This window comes from Agelaius phoeniceus, chromosome 13 (genome assembly GCF_051311805.1).
Source record: "Agelaius phoeniceus isolate bAgePho1 chromosome 13, bAgePho1.hap1, whole genome shotgun sequence".
NCBI lineage: Eukaryota > Metazoa > Chordata > Aves > Passeriformes > Icteridae > Agelaius > Agelaius phoeniceus.
Window position 1 is genome coordinate 6,475,275 of NC_135277.1, and position 18,456 is coordinate 6,493,730.

An 18,456-nucleotide genomic window follows, 5' to 3' on the forward strand; every position below is an offset into this window, starting at 1 on the left:
AGGAGGAGAGCCAAGTGCTTGGGGCTGTGGCTGCTCCTGGAAGCTCTGCACTGCTGGATGGCAGTGATGCTCACAGGGGCATTTTGGGGCCTGGCTGGCACCATGGCACTCAGATTAGAGCTCTTTGCAAAAACCAGAACATTTTCTGAGGTGGGAGTCAGGGTTTCAAGATACAACGACCTGAAGCAAGGAGGCACTGGAGCACTGTGTGAAGTTTTTTTTCTTCTCTTTACCTGTCTTAAAGTAGTTGTGATTCTGACCAGCCACCGCTGGTACCAGGTCCCCGTTGAGCTCTGGATTTCAATAAATTCATCTACTTGCTTTGGAGTTTTGATATAGGAAACCTGGAGAAAAAAAAAAAAGAGGAAAAAAATTGGACTGCAGTCTCTAGAATTGATCTTGGGTGGATTTAAATTCCACTGTTTTCTGGGCAATGTTTCCACCTAATAACCCATATTATTTTTTCCTTGAAAGTTAGCATTAGCAATTGAGCTCATTGATTTAATTACAGCAAGAGACTATTAACAGAAATAAGCCTTGCTTCCTTCTTTTCATCTATCCCTTCATCCCCTCTCTCTCTCTTCCTTCTTCCATGAAATATTTTAAATACATCATGTCCACTTCAATCTTTCATTTGCTAGCTAATGTTCCTGTATACTACCTTATTTCTCTATCTTCAGATTCCCACTACAAATCAGGACTCACAAAGTATAGTAAAAATTATCTCCAAGATCAGCCACTTGTACCCAAATTCTCTCCTCAGGATTTCATTCTTCTAAGACAACCAGCAGGAACATTTGTCATTCAACATCTTTTAAATACCACTGACAGAACTTCTATGACAAATGAATGTGTAGATGGGAATCTTTGCAGCTGAAAATGTATCCTGCCATCAAGTGAGCCCACACAATGCAGCCAGTTTGCTTCACCAAAAGAATCTGAATTTTCACTGCTGAATACCTGAACTGGACTGCTCAGTAAAACTTACAAATGGATCCCAGTAAATATTTGCTTAGTAAATTTAATTAAAGGACATATTCAAGGCAAACAGAACTGTTTGTAAACACACGGAGGAGGCGAAAATCTGCTGAATAAATTTCTGAGTGTGAACGAGCGCCTTGGCTCAGCTCTGGAGTCTCCACATTCCTCTTCCTGGCACCGATTAAATGTCAGATCTGGGAGCTGTCCCGTACAGGCTGACTCACCACAAACTGACAGCTTCTGGCCTGTCAGAAAAGCACAAACCCTGACAGTTTGTGGCACACCAGGAGCAGTGATCAGCCTCCTGTGCCAGCGGGTGTCAGTACATCTCGGCTCAGCCTCGAGGTGCGACACCCAGCTCAGCTCCTCCACTGCAGTCATGGCTCTGTGGCACGGAGTAACCAGCACCAATGGGGGCTGTACAGCAGCTCCTTCATTCTCCTACTCAGCTCAGACTCTCATAGTGCCCTACTTTGTGAGATATATATATATATTTATATATATTTATAGTTGAGCTTCATTTCCCAGCTCAGCGTTACAGCAAAGCCGGTGGTGGATTTGAAGAAAACCACTTCTCACCTTTGCCATCAGGGCTGGCATTACTCAAATGGTTGGTAGCCTAAAAATAACACATGCTCATTAAGATCCTACATGAACCTGCATGCAGTTGTCATGCTCAGATATGAAATTTTATTTTCCTTGAAGGATCACTCCCAAGGGGCACAGTCTCCTGACAACCCTTCTGAACATGGAGTGTTGTTTTCCTTCTTGATCAAAAATACATGTTTCACCCACAAGTGTATCTCCTTTTTTTCCATCCTTTAAAAGCATGTGTGCTCTCATCTTTAAAAGAATAAATCAAGAATTCTTCCCTGGCTGGCTCACCAGGATTTTAACACTGAATTATAGTAATTTGCAGCTAACCCCAGCATAAACCTTTCCTCTGATTTTACTGTTAATGACTCTGCTGGTGTGACCTTTTTCACAACAAGCAGCAGGCCAATGAGTAATAGCCACTCATCCCACTTTCCCTTGGAGAGATTAAAGACTGGATATGAGGCAGGTGGAGTTTGGAAAGCTCATTAGAAAGTACGTGAAGTTTAATCAGACTTTGATTAGAAGCCAGAATGGAGAAAGGAGTGACTCAGGTCTCCCACATGGCTAATATGTCTCTTATTTTGTTTTAATCTCTTAGAGCAAGCTAATTAAACACGTGCATAATTGAGAAATCACTGGTCTAAAGGATGTAGAGTAACATCAGGAATGAAGAGTACTTTCTGCAATTGACAGACTTGACTAATTCTTGGAAAAACAGACTGGCATCTAAGTTTAAGCCCACAAAATGTTTCTCACAGTCCTTTTTCTGGTTGCTGGGGGAGAGATTACATTGAAAGAGTCCCGAGGAGAAATAAAGTCATGCTGTCTGCACTAAGGAGGGTATGCCCAGCTTTTCTTAAGCAATGCCTTTGCTCAACTCACCGTAAACACCCTCTCTGGCTCGCCCTTGGCCCTCATGTTGGTGTCATGGACTTGCTTGAGAATCATCCAAGCTTCATCATGTTTACCAATCTGAAAACACCAAAGAGAAGGAAAGCAAGTGTTCAAGCTCCCAGCTCTGTAATTTATCAAAGCACAGAGAGAAAGCAATTCTAGGGGTCCAGCATAGTAGAGAAGCACACAGACAGCCTTGGCTGCATGAAACCTGAAGAGCTGAAGGCATGGTTGATACTCACAGAGTGCAGCATCTCTGTGCTTAAGAAAGGAATTGTCTTAAAACTGCCTGAGGTAGAAAAGGGGTCAGGGATAGAGCTTTAAAAACAGATGAAAGGAGAGGAGATGGATGAGGAGAACTGGACTCTCATCCCAACTCTGCTAAACACTTGCAGGCTTGAACTATGTACTACTACATTTCCCATCTGTGAAGTGGAGATATAGAAACTTGCTTAAGATTTCTGAGCTTTAAGTATTTTACTCGGTGAAATGTACTTTACCCTTTGCTCTACCACCAGGATTCAGCAGTTCCATGCCCAAACTCTGTGAGATGTTTTCAAAGTGCCTTTGTTGGACAGATAAAATTACAGATAAAAATACCTTCCTTCTGTACCCCACCTGGCAGTGACACACTAATCATCAGTGACTGACCCCACAGTCTGCAACCTTTGGGGTTCAAGCACTCTGTGGAGCTGGTTTAGACACACAGGAGTGGCTTTGCCTCTGAGCTTGTGCTCTGTGTGTTTGATGGGACAAAGCCAGACAGTGACACATTAGGGAGCTGCCATCCTCTGCAGATGTCAGAGATTAATCACCTTACCTCCAGCAAAAACCGCGGGCTCTCAGGCATGAATTTCAGCGCCACCAGGGAGGCGATACAGGGCAGAGCACACACCAGCACAAAGACTCTCCAGCTGTGGAAGTGGTACTTGGTTCCCATACTGAACCCCCAGCCTGGAAACAGCAAGAGCCAACAAGTGAAAATACTGACCAGGAGCTGTGAGTTTTTCTCTGCTCAGAACTTTGCAGCTCTGTATGACATGAGGACAGGTTGAAGGTTTGCTATTCTTAGTACTGGAGGCTGGTGCTCAGTGGATAGCAGCAAGTTCATTACAGAAATTGGAGCATGCTCAGGCTCTGCCTTTTAAAAACCTTCTTTTATCTTTGAGTTTAGAAATCACCCAGTGATAGGAACAGCTCAGAGCAGCTATAGGCAAGTAAGGCTGGAAAATGGTGCAGGAATAAGGGCCATAATTGATCACTTCTCAGTGAAGGTTTACAAAGGTTAAATCTCTGATCTGAGAGGCACTTTAGAGACAGCTTCTTTCCATCTCCTACATCACATATGTATTTCACATTTCATGGAAGTGAGCAAGAAAAGCAAGTTTATTTTTTTCCCAGACCTACAAAACCTGAGCTGGGGTTCAAACTTAAAAACATCAAAATCCTCATCCTGCATTTGAGATACCCCTTCTCCTGCTTCTTTCCTGGTGTTTGACCAAGTTAGGTATTCCCCTGCTAAGAACTGGAAAGTAAAGCCTCATTCTCTTACATTGCTCCATTCACTCTCCCTAGGCTCAAATCTAATAAGGAGTGCTAAAATAATTTTTTTCTATAATAATTTTATTCACATAATAAGGAAATCATCAAACAATGGGTTTTGTAGAAGTCTCATCTGAGCCTGTCATGGTGTTCTAATGATTTCACAAAGTTCCAAAAGAGTAGGTGGAATACTGGAAATCAAAAAAGAAGCTACAAAAACACAATATCAAAAAGTCATCTGAAAAACAACTGTAATGTAAATATCTAAGGGTTTTTAAAAGCAAATGTTGTTGCAGGTAATAGAATTATTTCCACCTGAAATCACTACAGTAAGTTTACCTATTTTTTCCAGCAGCCTCTGTCATGTCAATCAAAAGCATGAATATTTCTTTATACTGCATGTGCTTTAAATGTGCTAAAAATGAAATGATGGATAGGTAAATGTTAGTGGTTTCCTTTGGGGGTTTTGTGAACTGTCCTACTTTCCTCAAACAGGATTTTGGAAACAGCTGGTGTCACTGAATACTGGGGGAATTAATCTTTTCCAGTAGATATTTGCTTCTGGTGTTTTCCTAAGTTATATACACAAGTTACAAGGAATTCCATGCGATATGCAGACTTTTGCTTTTCAGAGCAAAAGTAAATTTCAGTTTACAGCCCTCTACTTTTTCATTCCCACTTCCAGCTGAGGGCAGGGAACCCATTCCACTCCTGCATCCATTTAGGTGAAGTCAGAAGTGACTTCAGCCCATTACATGCTGGGCAGATTTGTCACAGGTACACAGCCCTGACAGTGTGGACACTTGGCTAAGGGCAAGCACACGTGCTGTGCTCACTGCTGTCATTCACAGCATCCAGCAATTCCCTGATTAAAGTTGGTTATTTTTGATAACTGGATCAATTTTTGCAATATAATCACAGTCAATTTTTTTCCCCGAATGAGCTGACATTTAGATTAAGAGCTCAGGCTCCAGCAGTGTAATTCAAGGGATGTATTTGAGACTTTAGATGGAAAGCAACCCCATCCAGTCCTATCTACAGCCTCAGTATCCATCAGTCAATCGTGCAATCAATCTATGAGACCTTCTGTGAGCACTTCAGGTATCTATTATTTTCACTGCTATTTGTGCTGGGATGTGTAAGAACTGTCATTATCTGTGCAAGGGTTTGGGGTGGTGTAGTGGTGCAGGAATGTGGTGGTGTAGAAATTCAAAAGCAACAAATTACCGTAATGTGGGATGATGCTCCAAGCCATTGCTGAAGCATAAATGCCACCAATCATCCAGAACATGCAGAGCCAGCTCAGGTGTTCCCCCCTCTTCTCACGAGACAGGAATTCAGAGAAATAGGCAAACACGATGGGGAGGGTGCCCCCGATACTGAGGAGAAAAAACAGCACATGAGAAAAATGAGAGTCAGCTTCAATGTGTTTGTGGTTAGGATTGCATGTTTAATGAGGGAAGGTCACACTCACAGATGGGCTGCTCAGAAGTGAGACTTGGAGGAAAAATGCAAATCTCTCTTTGGCTGGACTGGCTTTAGACGTGAAAAAATGTACAAGATCCTTCTCATGCTCTAAAAGCTGAATTTTCTGTAGTTTGTACAAACCCAGATTAATACCCTGCTCTTTGCTTAAACATCTCCTCTTGTTATTTCATAATCACTCATTTTAGGGAGGCAAAATACTGGCAGCCAGTGGGAACTGCTGAGGATCTCATTGGAGGCCTTGCAGGTGGGCATTTTCCAATCTCACCCACATTTCTGCACAATTTGGGCAGTACCAGAAGAACATCAATGACCAAACTTTCCCACCATTACAGCTCCACTGGTCAAGAGTGAGGTAACACAGCCACACGTCCCAAATGGCAATGCCATCCTGGCTGGGCACCAGGGGTGCATCTCCTGAGCACCTTTCCTTGTCCCACCCCACACAGCCCCACTGCCCAGCTGTGCTGGGGCTGCCCCAGGCCAGATTCACCAGGTACCCACCCCAGGCCTGAGATAAGGCGGCAGAAGAGGAAGAATCCGTATCCCTGGACGAAGGAGGAGAGGAACGCAAAGGCAGCATTGATTGCGAGTGATATGATGAGGCATTGCTTTCTTCCCAGTTTGTCAGCGAGGCCACCCAGCAAGACAGCCCCCACCATCATTCCTAAGTAGACTATCAAGCCTGGAAGGGAGAGAGAGACAGTCAGCTTGTTAACAGGGTGGAAATAGTACACAGTGTAGAAGCAAATTTGAAAGTGCTCCTGTGGCAGCTGATGTCATCCTGGCATTCTGTGCAATACAGATACTCCTAACCACCCCAAATCTCAGGCACCAGAAACTCTGTCCATCAGCAGGACAGTAATTTTCCCATCTCGTGCCTGAGAGCTTGCATCACTTGAGGCAATATGGACATACCCTCATTTGACCAGCCCCACATCTTTCCTTCCCAACCTTGCTGCGCACATATCCCCTGCACGTAAGCAATGGCCAGGCATAAGCAGCTTAGGATGCACGTGTCCCAGCTATGTGCCACCAACAATACAACAGAAGTCTGATGTCTTAACTCCTCTGACCCCCTGAGTGCAGTGGGATGGAGGATGTGTAGGGAGAGGCTCTGTCAGGCTGCTGTTTATGCTCGGAAAGCTGTGAGAGCAGAGAGGCTGATGAAGCATGGCTAAATCTCTTCGCAGTGTTTCATCTCTTTCACTCTCTGCTTTTCCCAGCTGTGTCTGAAAGGATCAGTCTGTTACCCAGACTCACCTCGTGGAGCTCAGCTACTTCCTTCCTTACTGAGCCAAGAGCTGGTGTCTAACTAAAGGACAGCTTACTCAAGAGTGCAGTCTTGATCGGAAAATTTCAGGAGAAGGGAGAATCTAAGGCTTGTCTGGACAGTTTGCTCTATAGAGTTGTCTCTCTAATATTGTTAAGAAAGATGGATTCTTCTTTTTAACCTGACTTCGCTAGATTTTCTGCTATGAGGTCCTCAAAGACAGTCTCAATGGCTCACTTAGTGCCAGGCTGAATAGGAGAGAATGGGTTTCCACCCTGGGCATTCTCCCTGTATCCTGCTCAGTTTGTGCTTGCCACTCTCCTGGAGAACATGGCAGTTGTCCTTTGCTCTTCTACTGTCACTGCTGCAAAAGATCCACAGATTTTATTGCCGTTTTTTAATGCAGGTACCAGAGTAAATAACACTAGTTCATAATGCTCAAAGGTTCAGGAATATATTTTTCCATTTATTTTATCTACTTTCCAGATGTAGCTCAGAAGAAATTGGTTGCAACCACAGCTTTTCCTGGGGAGCACAGAGGTACAAGAGGCTGCTCCCAAGAATACCTCCTGCATCATATCAAACCCCATTGACAGGATTGTAGCCTGTGTCTATAGGCTGCACAGTCCTGCTGTGGAGATCCTGGTGGGGCCTGACCACCACTGGATGTGATCCAGATGGGCTGAGTTATTTCAGAATGGAGAACATCTGCTGGCTGGGAAGCAGAACTTTCTGCTTTCCCTGCAGTGCAGGGAGTTCTTGAAGGAAAGGGATGATGCTTGAGGATGTTTGGAGACTGGGGACATATCAGGTTCAGGACCCAGCTGAGCTCCCTGCATCCCCGGCCTCAAGTGAAGGCATTGGATGCTGAGCAAGTAAATACACTGCCTTAACAGGAAACATTCCTATCACTGATTGAAGAAATCCAGCTAAAAGAAACATTTTTCAGGCATGGTTGACTCTTTGCAGGTTCTTTCCTCACCTTGAACCAAGTTTGGCGTCTCTTGAGAGCCAATGCCTTCCCCAGGTTCTGTTCTGTCAAATACACTTGGAAAACAAGGTGGCAATGTACGTTTTTGTAATTTATTAATGTTTAAACAAAACAATCAGTCTGGTGGCTGAAGGCAGCTCTGTGCCATCCAGCAAAGCTAGCTAAGGGCTAATGCAGTTATCTGGCAGCTGATCCTGTCTTCCTTTTGATTGCAAATGCCTGCACTTGATTTAAAATGCATTACTAAATTAAAAGCTATGCAGCAGAGACCCATTGCAGCAGTTGAAGGACACTTGCGTCACATTGATCAGATGGGGAAAGGTTTGGATTTCTTAAATCTCCCTATTCCACAGTGGGGTCACCTGTCTGTGAGTGATTCTTTTCAAACCACATGATGTCTGACAGGCAGGATTTGTGTGTCAAAGGCAAAAAATCTGTTCTTGTCTATTAAAAGCCTTTGTACCAGAACTGTGGAGCTGGATTTGGCCAACTGTACCTCCACCATGAGCACACAGCTCTGTGCTACCCATCCTTGCACTCCCTGCCCTACCCTCCTGATCCAAGCTGTCCTGGTGAGGAGATCTGAAGGTGTGTAAAGGTTTCAGGTACTGATCTCAAGAGAAGATGCAAACACATCTCAGAGTCTGGAATCTCTATTTCTATTAACTTTGACCTCCAGCTTGTTCAATGAAGTGCAAATTGCAAGGGTGAGCCAAAGCAAAAACAGTTCCAGTCTGAAAACTTCCTGAAGGAAGGATCTTAACTTAATGCAGTGCTGGATGGCTTAATGCTTTTACCCTGGCTCTTGAGCCACATTTAATGGAGCAACTCTGTGGCAGCCAGAGGAAGGAAGTGATGATAAGCCCTGTATCTACTCACTGGTGCATCACAGCCACCCATCTGACAGTGAGCCCTGCCAGCACTGCCAGACCCTGGTGAGGAACAAAAAATGATCTGCCAAACTTTTTTTTTTCTCTTTTCTTTTTTTTTTTGTTCCGGAGAAAATCCCTGGATGGCAGATGTTCATCCAAATCCTCTTAGTAATGGAAAATGTCCCAGGTCAGGAGGAGGTGGAGGAGATTGTACTGTCTTCTAGCTGGTGTTTTACTGCAGTCACTGGTGAGGGACAGCCTGTTGTCTGGCCAGAAGAGTGGGCTCAGTGTGGGATGAGGCAGTGCTTGAAACTCAACATCAAGTGGAGCTGCTTTTGTAAGCAAACCCCTGCAGACTCTGACTAAGGGGCCCAAACTTGGGATGGAAAGGAAGATTGGATCTCTGCAACACAGCATCCATCACACAGCGAGCAGATAAATCACAGCAGAGCTGTTAATGTCACAAACTCATTTAGAGGATGTTGTTTTAATTAGTTATTGTATATGATAAACCAATTGATATGTGATCCCCCAGAAATTTAAAACAATAAAAATCTGTAGTGAAGAAAATATCAGGGACAACCAGAGACTGTCTACTTGGCCAGGTTTTGAGGGCAGGGTCCTGGTTATGGAAATATGTGCTTCAGGGTTGAAACAAAATCAACAGAACACTTCCTTATCATGGAGAGGTCTTTTTTTGGTGAAGACTGCATGTTCTGGCCAATGTAATTAAAATTTTGGGGTAGCTGCTATAGAACACTCTGTCAGCTGATGGATCTCAGGACCCAGGGTGCAGAACAAAGTCTGCTTTGCAGATTGCTGTGCCCTGGATTGACAACAAGGCGGCAGGGACCCAGGGAGGAGTGGAATAGTTACTCAAACAGCCTCTTTGCAGGGAGACAATCTTCCAGAGAGCACAGTGATGGCTGCTACCTCTGAAAAAGATCCAGCTCATGTCAAGGAAACTAAAATCTTAACGAGAGTTGGACCAAGAAAACAGATCACAAAATGATATTTATTTTGGGCTAGTTCTGTCCATCAAATATTCTACAGTACAACACTACAATGGTCTGCACCAGAACCTTGACTTCTAAACTTTGCTTCAAATCACATGGACAGACTGTGCTAGGAGGGATCAACTTCCCAATTGACACATAAGGTGCTCAGATGAAATGTTAAGGGCAACTCTGAATAAGCCATTATTTGCAGGCTATTCCACAAGTCCTGGAGTATAAAGAATGCCTGTGGGAAAGTCTGCAACAGCCTCCCATAAAAGTGGTGGAAAACCAAAGAGCTGAAATTCTATGAATAAATTTTGGGTTATGACTCATCCATTGCTGAAGTTATAAGGAAAATATGTGACCACTGACTGGGCTTATTCCCACTAGAAAAGGGGTAACATATTTAGCATTTTCACACTAAGAAATTTATTAGCCTTTACTGAAGTTGTGTGCTCTATATTAGACAGAAATTTGAAGTTAAAAGCTGAAGTTCTAGGAATAAGGAAAGGAATATACTGCAGATACAGTATATGGCTCTGGGTGTGCCATAAACTGTATTTTTACTGCTTCAATATAGTTAGAAGTAGATTTCTAAGGGTTTCAGAAAAAAAACCCCAAAATTCCAATGTTTACCTATATCTGCATCACAAGTGTGAATTTTTCCTATTGTTAGTTAATGGGATTAAAGTCCTTAAAGAAGAGGCACATCTAAAAATAATCCCTTTAGGGACAGGACAAAGACTTGTGGAATAAATAGAAAATTTGAGCTTTTTGAGCCAAAGAGCTCACTGAGAAGAATTGCTTCCAGAGTCCTTGGGGCTGTCAGGAAGGTAAGGAAGCTGCCTGGGCCCAGGGTTGTCTCTGGTTTGCATGGAGCCAGTAACCACAGGGATGGGAAAGCTCCCACCTTACTTCCAATCCCAGGCCAATACCACTGCAGCCCTATGGTAAAAAAAAAAAGGGGCTCTTGAAGAGGGAAAACATTTGAACAACAGTAAATTATTAGGACCTTATATTTCTTGTAGTTCAAATTGTAATAAAAACAAAATTAAAATACTGTTACTGGTGTAGAATCTGTTAGGGATACACCTTATAGACACAAATAGAACTTTATGAGCCAGGTGGACAATTTGGGAGATGGATGTGGCAAGGCAGAGGATCCAATTGTAAGTAATTAAAAGAGAGAAATAAAGCAGTGATGGTGCTGACTCTTGTACCATAGTGATGGGAGGGTCTTGACACAGGATGAGCTGAAGGCTGGTGGTCTTTTCTTCCATTCCTCCTGCAATTTTCAATCTGCTCTTCCTTTTAGGCTTATTAATGCTTTCCCCATGGTCACCTTGACCTTTTAAGTGGAACTCAAAGGAAAGGCTCATCCCATTGCACTCTCCTTGTTGGTTAATACAAGCAGTGAGACGCCCTCCACAGCCCGCGCCTCTTGCAGTGAGAAGGGACTCTCTCTCCCATGGGAAAGGCAGCACTCCATTTTGGGAGGTCTGAGTGTGGATATTGGGCATGTCTGGCTGCTGGGATGGAGGGGGCTGTGCAGCTGGAGCCCGTGGGGCCGTGGCACAGCACGGGTGAGGGGAGGCACAGCCGGGCTCGGCGCTGCCAGCGGGGCGTGGGTGCTGTTCACACTCAGCTGGCTTCACATCTCCCCATGGGACTCGTCCAGCACCACAGCATTCATGGGACCATCTGCTTCTCCCCCACCCAACCCTTCTGCTAAAGCAAAGATTTCAACAGAGGAGGCCAAACAAATCCTTTTCTATCCAACAAAAACCTCCTCACGCTGGAATGCATCAGATGAAATTCCCACAGTGATTACAGATGAGGATGCAGCCATTCATCCCCATATCAGACCTACACAAAATGGGGGTTGTTCTCAAATGACAAAAACAGAAACACCTTTATTTTTTCCTTACTGCTCATGGTGATGATGCTCCTTGGGCTGAGCATTTCCAACAAAAGAGCAAATTTGCAGCCAGGAATCTGTGCCTGACATGGGCAGGTCTCATCAGGGCCTGGTGGCCGCTGAGTTGGGGCTCCATGGCCATGGAGGAGCAAAAGAGGCAGCAAATGACCATGGCAGAGCAAAGGGGCCATGGCTGGGCATGTCTGTGCTCAGCCAGAGGAAAACAAAATGAAGTGGAGAAAAGCCATCGAGCTCTGCAGAGGGGATTAGGATTTACTGTCATATCAGGTGAATTCAGGGCAATGAGAAGCTGCGAGCAGATTTTATCTCAGCTGATAATAAAACATCCTTTTCACACAACTAAAAGCAGGCATGTTGTACACATTCTATTTAACCTGACTCACACAGCCAAGCTTGAGTTGCTACATAAAAGCATAATTACTTATAGGATCTTTTTTACTAGTTTTTTTTTAATCTGGCATTGGGAGTTTAAGAGTCTGTGATATAATATTCTCCTTAAAAAAATTATCAATAAATCATAAAAAGGAGAAGGGAGCCTGAAAAAGCAATTTTATTTTCAGCCTTGGTGTAGCTGTTTTACAGTTATGGGCAAAGCCCTTAAAAATTTCCTTGTCTCAGTTAAGTGAACTGTGAAATGATGATAACACAACTGCAGCTCTGGGATCTGGGAGGGCTGATGCTTTAACTGTGCCTTGAGATTTTTATATGCAGGATGTGAAGAAGTTTAAAACATTACTATGTCATTATCTTTTATACTTGTGTACTTATTGCTCTTGCAAACATAATATTTAGTCCTCTAAGAAGTGATTTATAGCATGTGAAGATATATATTTATAAGATATTTCGCCAAATAATGATACTACATGCTTTTCAGCAAATATAAAAATACAAATTTTATTACTCTTTTGATTATCCTTCGCATATTAAAAAGAAAATGTTTCCAATGGTCTGTATCATACTGAGAAGGAATATTCTGTCTCAGTAAGTTTAAGAATTAAATTATTATTTTGTCTACTGCTGATAAAAGCTCAGCAAGGCTAATCTCTCAAATAAATATGTAAAAATAAAGTTGTTACATGTTACCAAACTTATTCTTAACAACTTATAATATAAGTTGATTAAATCAAACTGTTAAAATGTACATACTGTTGTTTCTTTTTTTTTTTGTTGGGTTTTATTTTTGTAATACCCCTGAAATCATCTTTACAATAGCATTTCTCATAAAGGAAAAGCTCCAAATACGTATTTTGTCCCACTCAGGCTATTTAGGGCTAAAATAGCTGTTAATTTGCATCTGATGGTGAGATGTTTATTTTCAGAATGAAATGTAAACGTTTTCTAAGATGTGTCATATCCATTTCACACATTTCATGAAACACCGTGGGCATCTGTTTATTTGCAATTTTTGCATAATTTGGCCATAGTTTGCTTGATATTTTCCCATGACTGCTTTCCAAGGGAGAAAAAATATGCAATATGCAGAGTGTTTAATGCAAAATGTCCTTTTAACAGAAGCTGAACTTCACTAAATTGGTCTTTAGGAGGCATCTGCTTTATCACTCTTATTTGTCCCTTCCTATTTCTGCTGGAGTTTCATTATCCACCTGACTTATTTCCTTGTTTTTTCCCTCCTGGCCTCTCTTGTTATGGCTGAGCCCTTGTGTGTTTAAATGTTAGCAGCTGTCTGGAAGTGACCTTAACTGCTCCTGGAAAAACCTGGTTATGTTTCCTTAGCAAAAACTGGGGAGATAATCAGTTCCTTGGGAATAAACACGAGCTTATCTGTGGATGTTTATTGGCACAGGGAGATAAGGCAAGGGGCAGTAGCTTATGTGTGGATAATATCCCTGCTTCCCTAAAACCATGGGATAACTTGGGGGAAAGCTGTGCCTGCTCTAATCACCCCTCTGTTCATCCTGGGCAGACACTCTTGTGCACAGGATGAATATTAGAAACTGAGGTGAAGGCTCTTTGATTGCCACCAAATCAATCTCCAAGTGTAGTTGAACCCTGATCAGTGTGCACTGCCATGGACCACTAAGGGAATGGATTCACAGAGGGACATGAGCTTGTTTTGGACACTGAGCTTTGTGGGAGATACATTTTTTCCTAGCTGCAGGTGGATGGGAGCTGAAGCTATCCTAAGATTTTAATGATTTTGTTCTTGTCTCCACCAATAGCACCTCCTCAGCCTTCCCCTTGAGAAGCTGATATCTGCTGTCCTTATGCCCCAGCTGCTGAGAAAAGAGATGAAACCTCCTTGCAGGGCCAGTATTTGGGACATGAGGCTGTGCTGGAGGCAGGGCTGCACCCACGCCTCGTGTCCCTGCACTGCCCTGCTCCCTGTCAAACCTCCAACACCCCCTTCCCTGCTGCTGCCACCCCTCATTTGGCAGAAAGGTCCCCTTCCCCTCTCCAATCCCAGAGATCTGCACTGTTCCCTTCCTACACCCTCCAGCAGCCCCCTACCCACCCCAGGTTCATCACATTCTCTTTTCTTGATGCCCTGGGTACTCATTACACACATCAGAGCACTGCTGGGCAATGTGAGGCTTTCCAAGCCATGCTTAATTCATTTTCACGAAGCCATCTCACAAACCTCAGACCCAGCAGCAGAGAAATGTCCAGCAGACAAGAAAAGGTGTTTAACAAATAAACTGGACTGAATGGACTGAAACAGAGACCTGCCCCATGTACACAACCAGTCAATAACAACTGCATGCTGCCATAACCACCCACTCTCCTCCCTGCCCCAAACTAAGATGAGCCAGCTTTTATTGTTTTAAGAAAAATCCTTTTTTTTTTCCTCTCATAATGAAGTCATGAAATAGTTTGAATACAAGCAGATTGACAGCAGATCCCCCAAACAAACAAGCTAAGGACAGGAGAAATTGTTCTGCAAAATCAGGTTCTCACAGGCTGTGTTTGAAAGTGGGCAGAAAAGGCAGCAAGAGGAGCTCTCTTCCCCTCATTAGCAGTCCCAGATTAGCTCTGGTAGTGCGCAGGAGGCTGGAGCTGGGATTGGATACGGACCCAAATGTCTCCTTGCTTATTCAGAGCTTATCAGAACACCCTGAACTTTCAGCCTTGCAAATACTGAGCTGGAAAAAGCAGAACAGGCTCTCTGGGGAGATTTCGTGTTCATTTTTACCTGTGGTTGGGCCAGAAATACTTCAAAGATAGATTTCCTTGTGACATTTGAAGTTTTCTCATTCAGGAGCCTGCCAGAACTTGAGCTATACAAAGGTAGATATTTATGGGGTCAGAGTTTCAGAAAATCTCAGCTTTCATAGAGTCACCAAAATAAATGACCTGCTTTTCAAAAAAGGTCTCATCACTAAAAAGACACCAAGCCTTGTGTCCCACAGGGAGCTGGTGCATTCCAAAGCCCCTTTGAAATCAAGATCTAATTGTGAGAGGTTTGCTTTTAGATATCTGACCGGAGATATTTCAAGCTAGAAATTTTAATGGGTTTGTGAAGCAAAAAAAGTTGTTAAATTCTTTAAGGCACAAAAATCAGTACAGACCTGGCTAACTATAGAAAGAAACATCCCAATCCTCAAGTTCAAAGGAAAAAGGGAGAAACAGAAAAGTGAATATGACCTCAGTACACCAAGAGGAGAGGTTTATATAGGGATAATTTTCTATTGCCTTTGTCACACGAAAATAATGTCAATAGAATGAAGACACCGGCTGGGGTCTAGTCCCAAATCTGCATTTTCCTTGCATCAGACAGAGCTTCTGGGCCAGCATGTATGACCCAGAGTCCCTGATGATTCCCTGCAATGCCAGTACATGTCCATCAAGACACACTCTCTCCCTCTCCAAGCAGTTATTCCAAGAACTATTTTATTTCCCTTCCAGATGCTCTGTCCTATTGCGTGGCTGGCTCTCACTACAGACCCTGCTGGATCCTGTCCTGATTCTTGGAGATCTGGGAGGCTTTGCTGTTTTGGCTGCTGGAATTTGGCTTGCCTATTGTTCAAGGGGAAAAATTGTTCATCCAAACCTTTCCACCCAGTCTCAGTCCCAATAAATAACTAAGCTTTGTATTTCGACCTCAGGGAGATGTCAGTAGTGATGCAAAAGGGATGTTGCCAGTAGCCTCAGCTTTAATCTTCATGCTGCACTTTAATTGCATTCCACAGACCTAAAAAGGAACCTCCATTGACTACATTTGACCCAGGACAAATGAGCAAACTGAGAAGTTAGCAGGCAGAAGGAACTGACTGCACAGTTGATTTGCCTGTTGGGACTCTGGCCTGAAGAAAAGGGAAACCTGTGGTTCCTAACAGCTTTGAATTTTGAGTCACTAGATCCACCTTTAACTTTTCACTTATTTATCCTTGAACACCCCTTGGAGTTTTGCCCTGTGGACCTGCAGACTGTGAGCTGCCTTGCCCAGGTCACACACACTGACCAGATTGGCGCTGGGGCCAGAGCACATTCTGGTACAATTCTGCTGCTCATCAGCTTGTGAACCCCTCCTGAGTCAGATCCACCCAGGCATGACTATGCATGACATACAACACAAGAAGAAAGTCGTCAGAAGATTCTGAAATCAGCTGGTCACTAGAAAAGGTGTCCAGCTACTCCTAGCTGCATTAGAAGAGCAGTTTGCCAGTGGCACTTACCCAGCATCCCTTTGTTGGAACTGGACAAGCACATATCCTTCTCAGCACTGGGAAGAACAAATCCAACCACAAACACCTCCACCCCATCTGCCATCAGTGCCAACCCTAAAACAAAGAAGAGAGTCCACTGGAAGCGTCCGTGCCCACACTCCTCAATGATGTTCTCATACTGGTGGGCGAGCTGCTCCTCATCCTCCATCCTCTCGGCCATGAGGTCAGCACGGTCTCTGTACTCATCATCCACGGCAGGGGCTCGCTTCTTCTGCTTCTCTTTAATGTCATCTGGGTGTGGGATCCCTTGGTACTCCCCCTCATAGACCTCATCATCCTCATCGTGGCCTTCTGTGACATCACTCTGGGCATCCTCGTCCTGCGCGGGCTCATCCCCGCCCCGGTAGTAGCCATCGTTGGGTGTGTCATAGCTGCCATCCTGGTACCTGTAGTCATCTGAGACCTGGTTTGTGTTTCTATATCCATCATCCATTCTGAACAGAGAGTTCTAAATGCTGCAGGTCGCTGTGTAGATATTCTAAAATGGGTTTGTGCAGTTCCTGGTGTCGGTTACTTGAACATATCTTCTCTCCGCTCTTTGGAACTGATGGGATGCACAGCTTCCCAGGCTTGGAAGGAGAATTATATATAAAGGTTCTCTCTGACAGAGCCTCAAACAGCTTTTGGTAATGCTTCACTTTTCAGCTGTCATTTGTGACTTGCTGGCTCCTGTGCCTTGGGTGAGAAAAGCTGCTGTCTGGGGAACAGCGAGGGAAGAGCAAATTGCACAGCTGGGGAGCTAGGAGGACTTGACAGGTTTTTCCTGATTCATTGTGGTGCTGAAGGTCATGTCCTGAGAAAGAGGAAACAATAGCAATGAGACAGCAGTAAGCTTGCAAGCACACACGCACTGAGTTTAATGCCCGACATTTGGAATACGTGCTTTTCCTTTGAAAAAATATGGCAACAGAGGAATGCTTTTGCATCATCAAAAACCAAAGCCTCAGAAAAAAACAGAGCATTAAAATGTACCAAGTTCAGTGGAAACCCAAAGTAGAATGTAAAGTACCATGTGGTCCCAATTTCTGTCTTTCCTGGAAGTCCTGCCTCCCATATGTGGTCCTGCTTTCCATGGAGAGCAGAGCAGCACTGGGCTGGGTTGCTGGAACAGAGCTCTAAGATTGCTAAATATGTTTCCATCCATCTCCTCAGAATACAGTCATCCCTGGTCCCTACAACTGGCTAGCATCATAATGAGACAAAATATGATCTTGGTTTTCTTTTTCATCCAGATCCCCACATTAATTTCATTTATTGGCTTCTTCTTTTCCCTAGTGTCTCTCCATCTGTATCCCAGATGCACAACTGGCATAAAGAGTCTGCCAAGTCACCAAAAGTCACACCAAGCTCTGTTCTCCCCATATCTAAACATCAACAGGGGATGATTTTCACAGAGAGCAAAAAAACAAAGCTAATACAGAATCACTGCTGTCTGCAGGGAAAAACAAGAAAAGTCAAGACACATCTAAACACACACTCCTTCTGGACACCTGATTTCCATTATTTTCCAGGCAGTTCCCAGCCAGCTGGCTCTGCAGTGTTCCCCTGCCTCTCCCAGCTGCAGACACAGAGTTTGGAAGGAGGAGCACATGGGAAAGGGAGTGGAGTCACGCCAGAGCAGCCAGCACAGCGTAGGCATGCACAGAACGTGGACTTTGCTTCAAGCTTTGAGCTACTTGCCTAAATAAAGTGCAAATGAGGTATGGATTGACATGGGCAGGCACAAGCCTGAGGATGTGTGGGTGTTGTTACCTACACAGTCAGTTGACCTATAGAGGCGCACGCAAACGCACACACTGTAAATAACAGTGCTATATGCAGCTGACATGACTTCAGAGGAGAAATTCAGTAGCTCTCTCTATAATAAAATGCTCAGAGGGGCATCACTCCTGCTGCAAATGCTGTGATTTTCTGGCAGCCCAAATGCTCAGGGTAAGGAAGGAGCCAAGGCCTGACTTCTCTGCATGGATTAATGGCCATACCTTGCCTGTGCTGTTCATGGAACTGCCCCAAGGAACTTCCTAAAAGCTTCCTCTGCCCTTCTGTTTATCTACCTGTATATCTGTGGCCCATAATTACAACACAGCCTCTGCAGAACCTGCCAGAACTTCTTCCTCTTCTCTGCTGTTTGTCACTACATTCAATGCGTTTCCTCTTCCCTTTCTTTATGCTGAATCACACTGTACATTTTGCATCAAG

At 44.0% G+C, this 18,456-nt stretch overlaps 1 protein-coding gene across 3 annotated transcripts in view; it reads right to left on the reverse strand.

The window, feature by feature from the left end:
- SV2B (synaptic vesicle glycoprotein 2B) overlaps positions 1 to 18,456 on the reverse strand; it is a 65,935-nt gene that overhangs the window by 14,095 nt on the left and 33,384 nt on the right. For all 3 annotated transcript variants that reach the window (XM_077185297.1, XM_077185298.1, XM_077185296.1), the window contains exons 2-7: positions 16,207 to 17,050; positions 6,004 to 6,184; positions 5,242 to 5,393; positions 3,293 to 3,426; positions 2,461 to 2,550; positions 234 to 344 (exon numbers count right to left, since the gene is read on the reverse strand). In XM_077185297.1, the coding sequence (XP_077041412.1) occupies positions 234 to 344; positions 2,461 to 2,550; positions 3,293 to 3,426; positions 5,242 to 5,393; positions 6,004 to 6,184; positions 16,207 to 16,690 (1,152 nt within the window). In that variant the 5' untranslated portion in view covers positions 16,691 to 17,050. The remainder of the gene's footprint in view (positions 1 to 233; positions 345 to 2,460; positions 2,551 to 3,292; positions 3,427 to 5,241; positions 5,394 to 6,003; positions 6,185 to 16,206; positions 17,051 to 18,456) is intronic.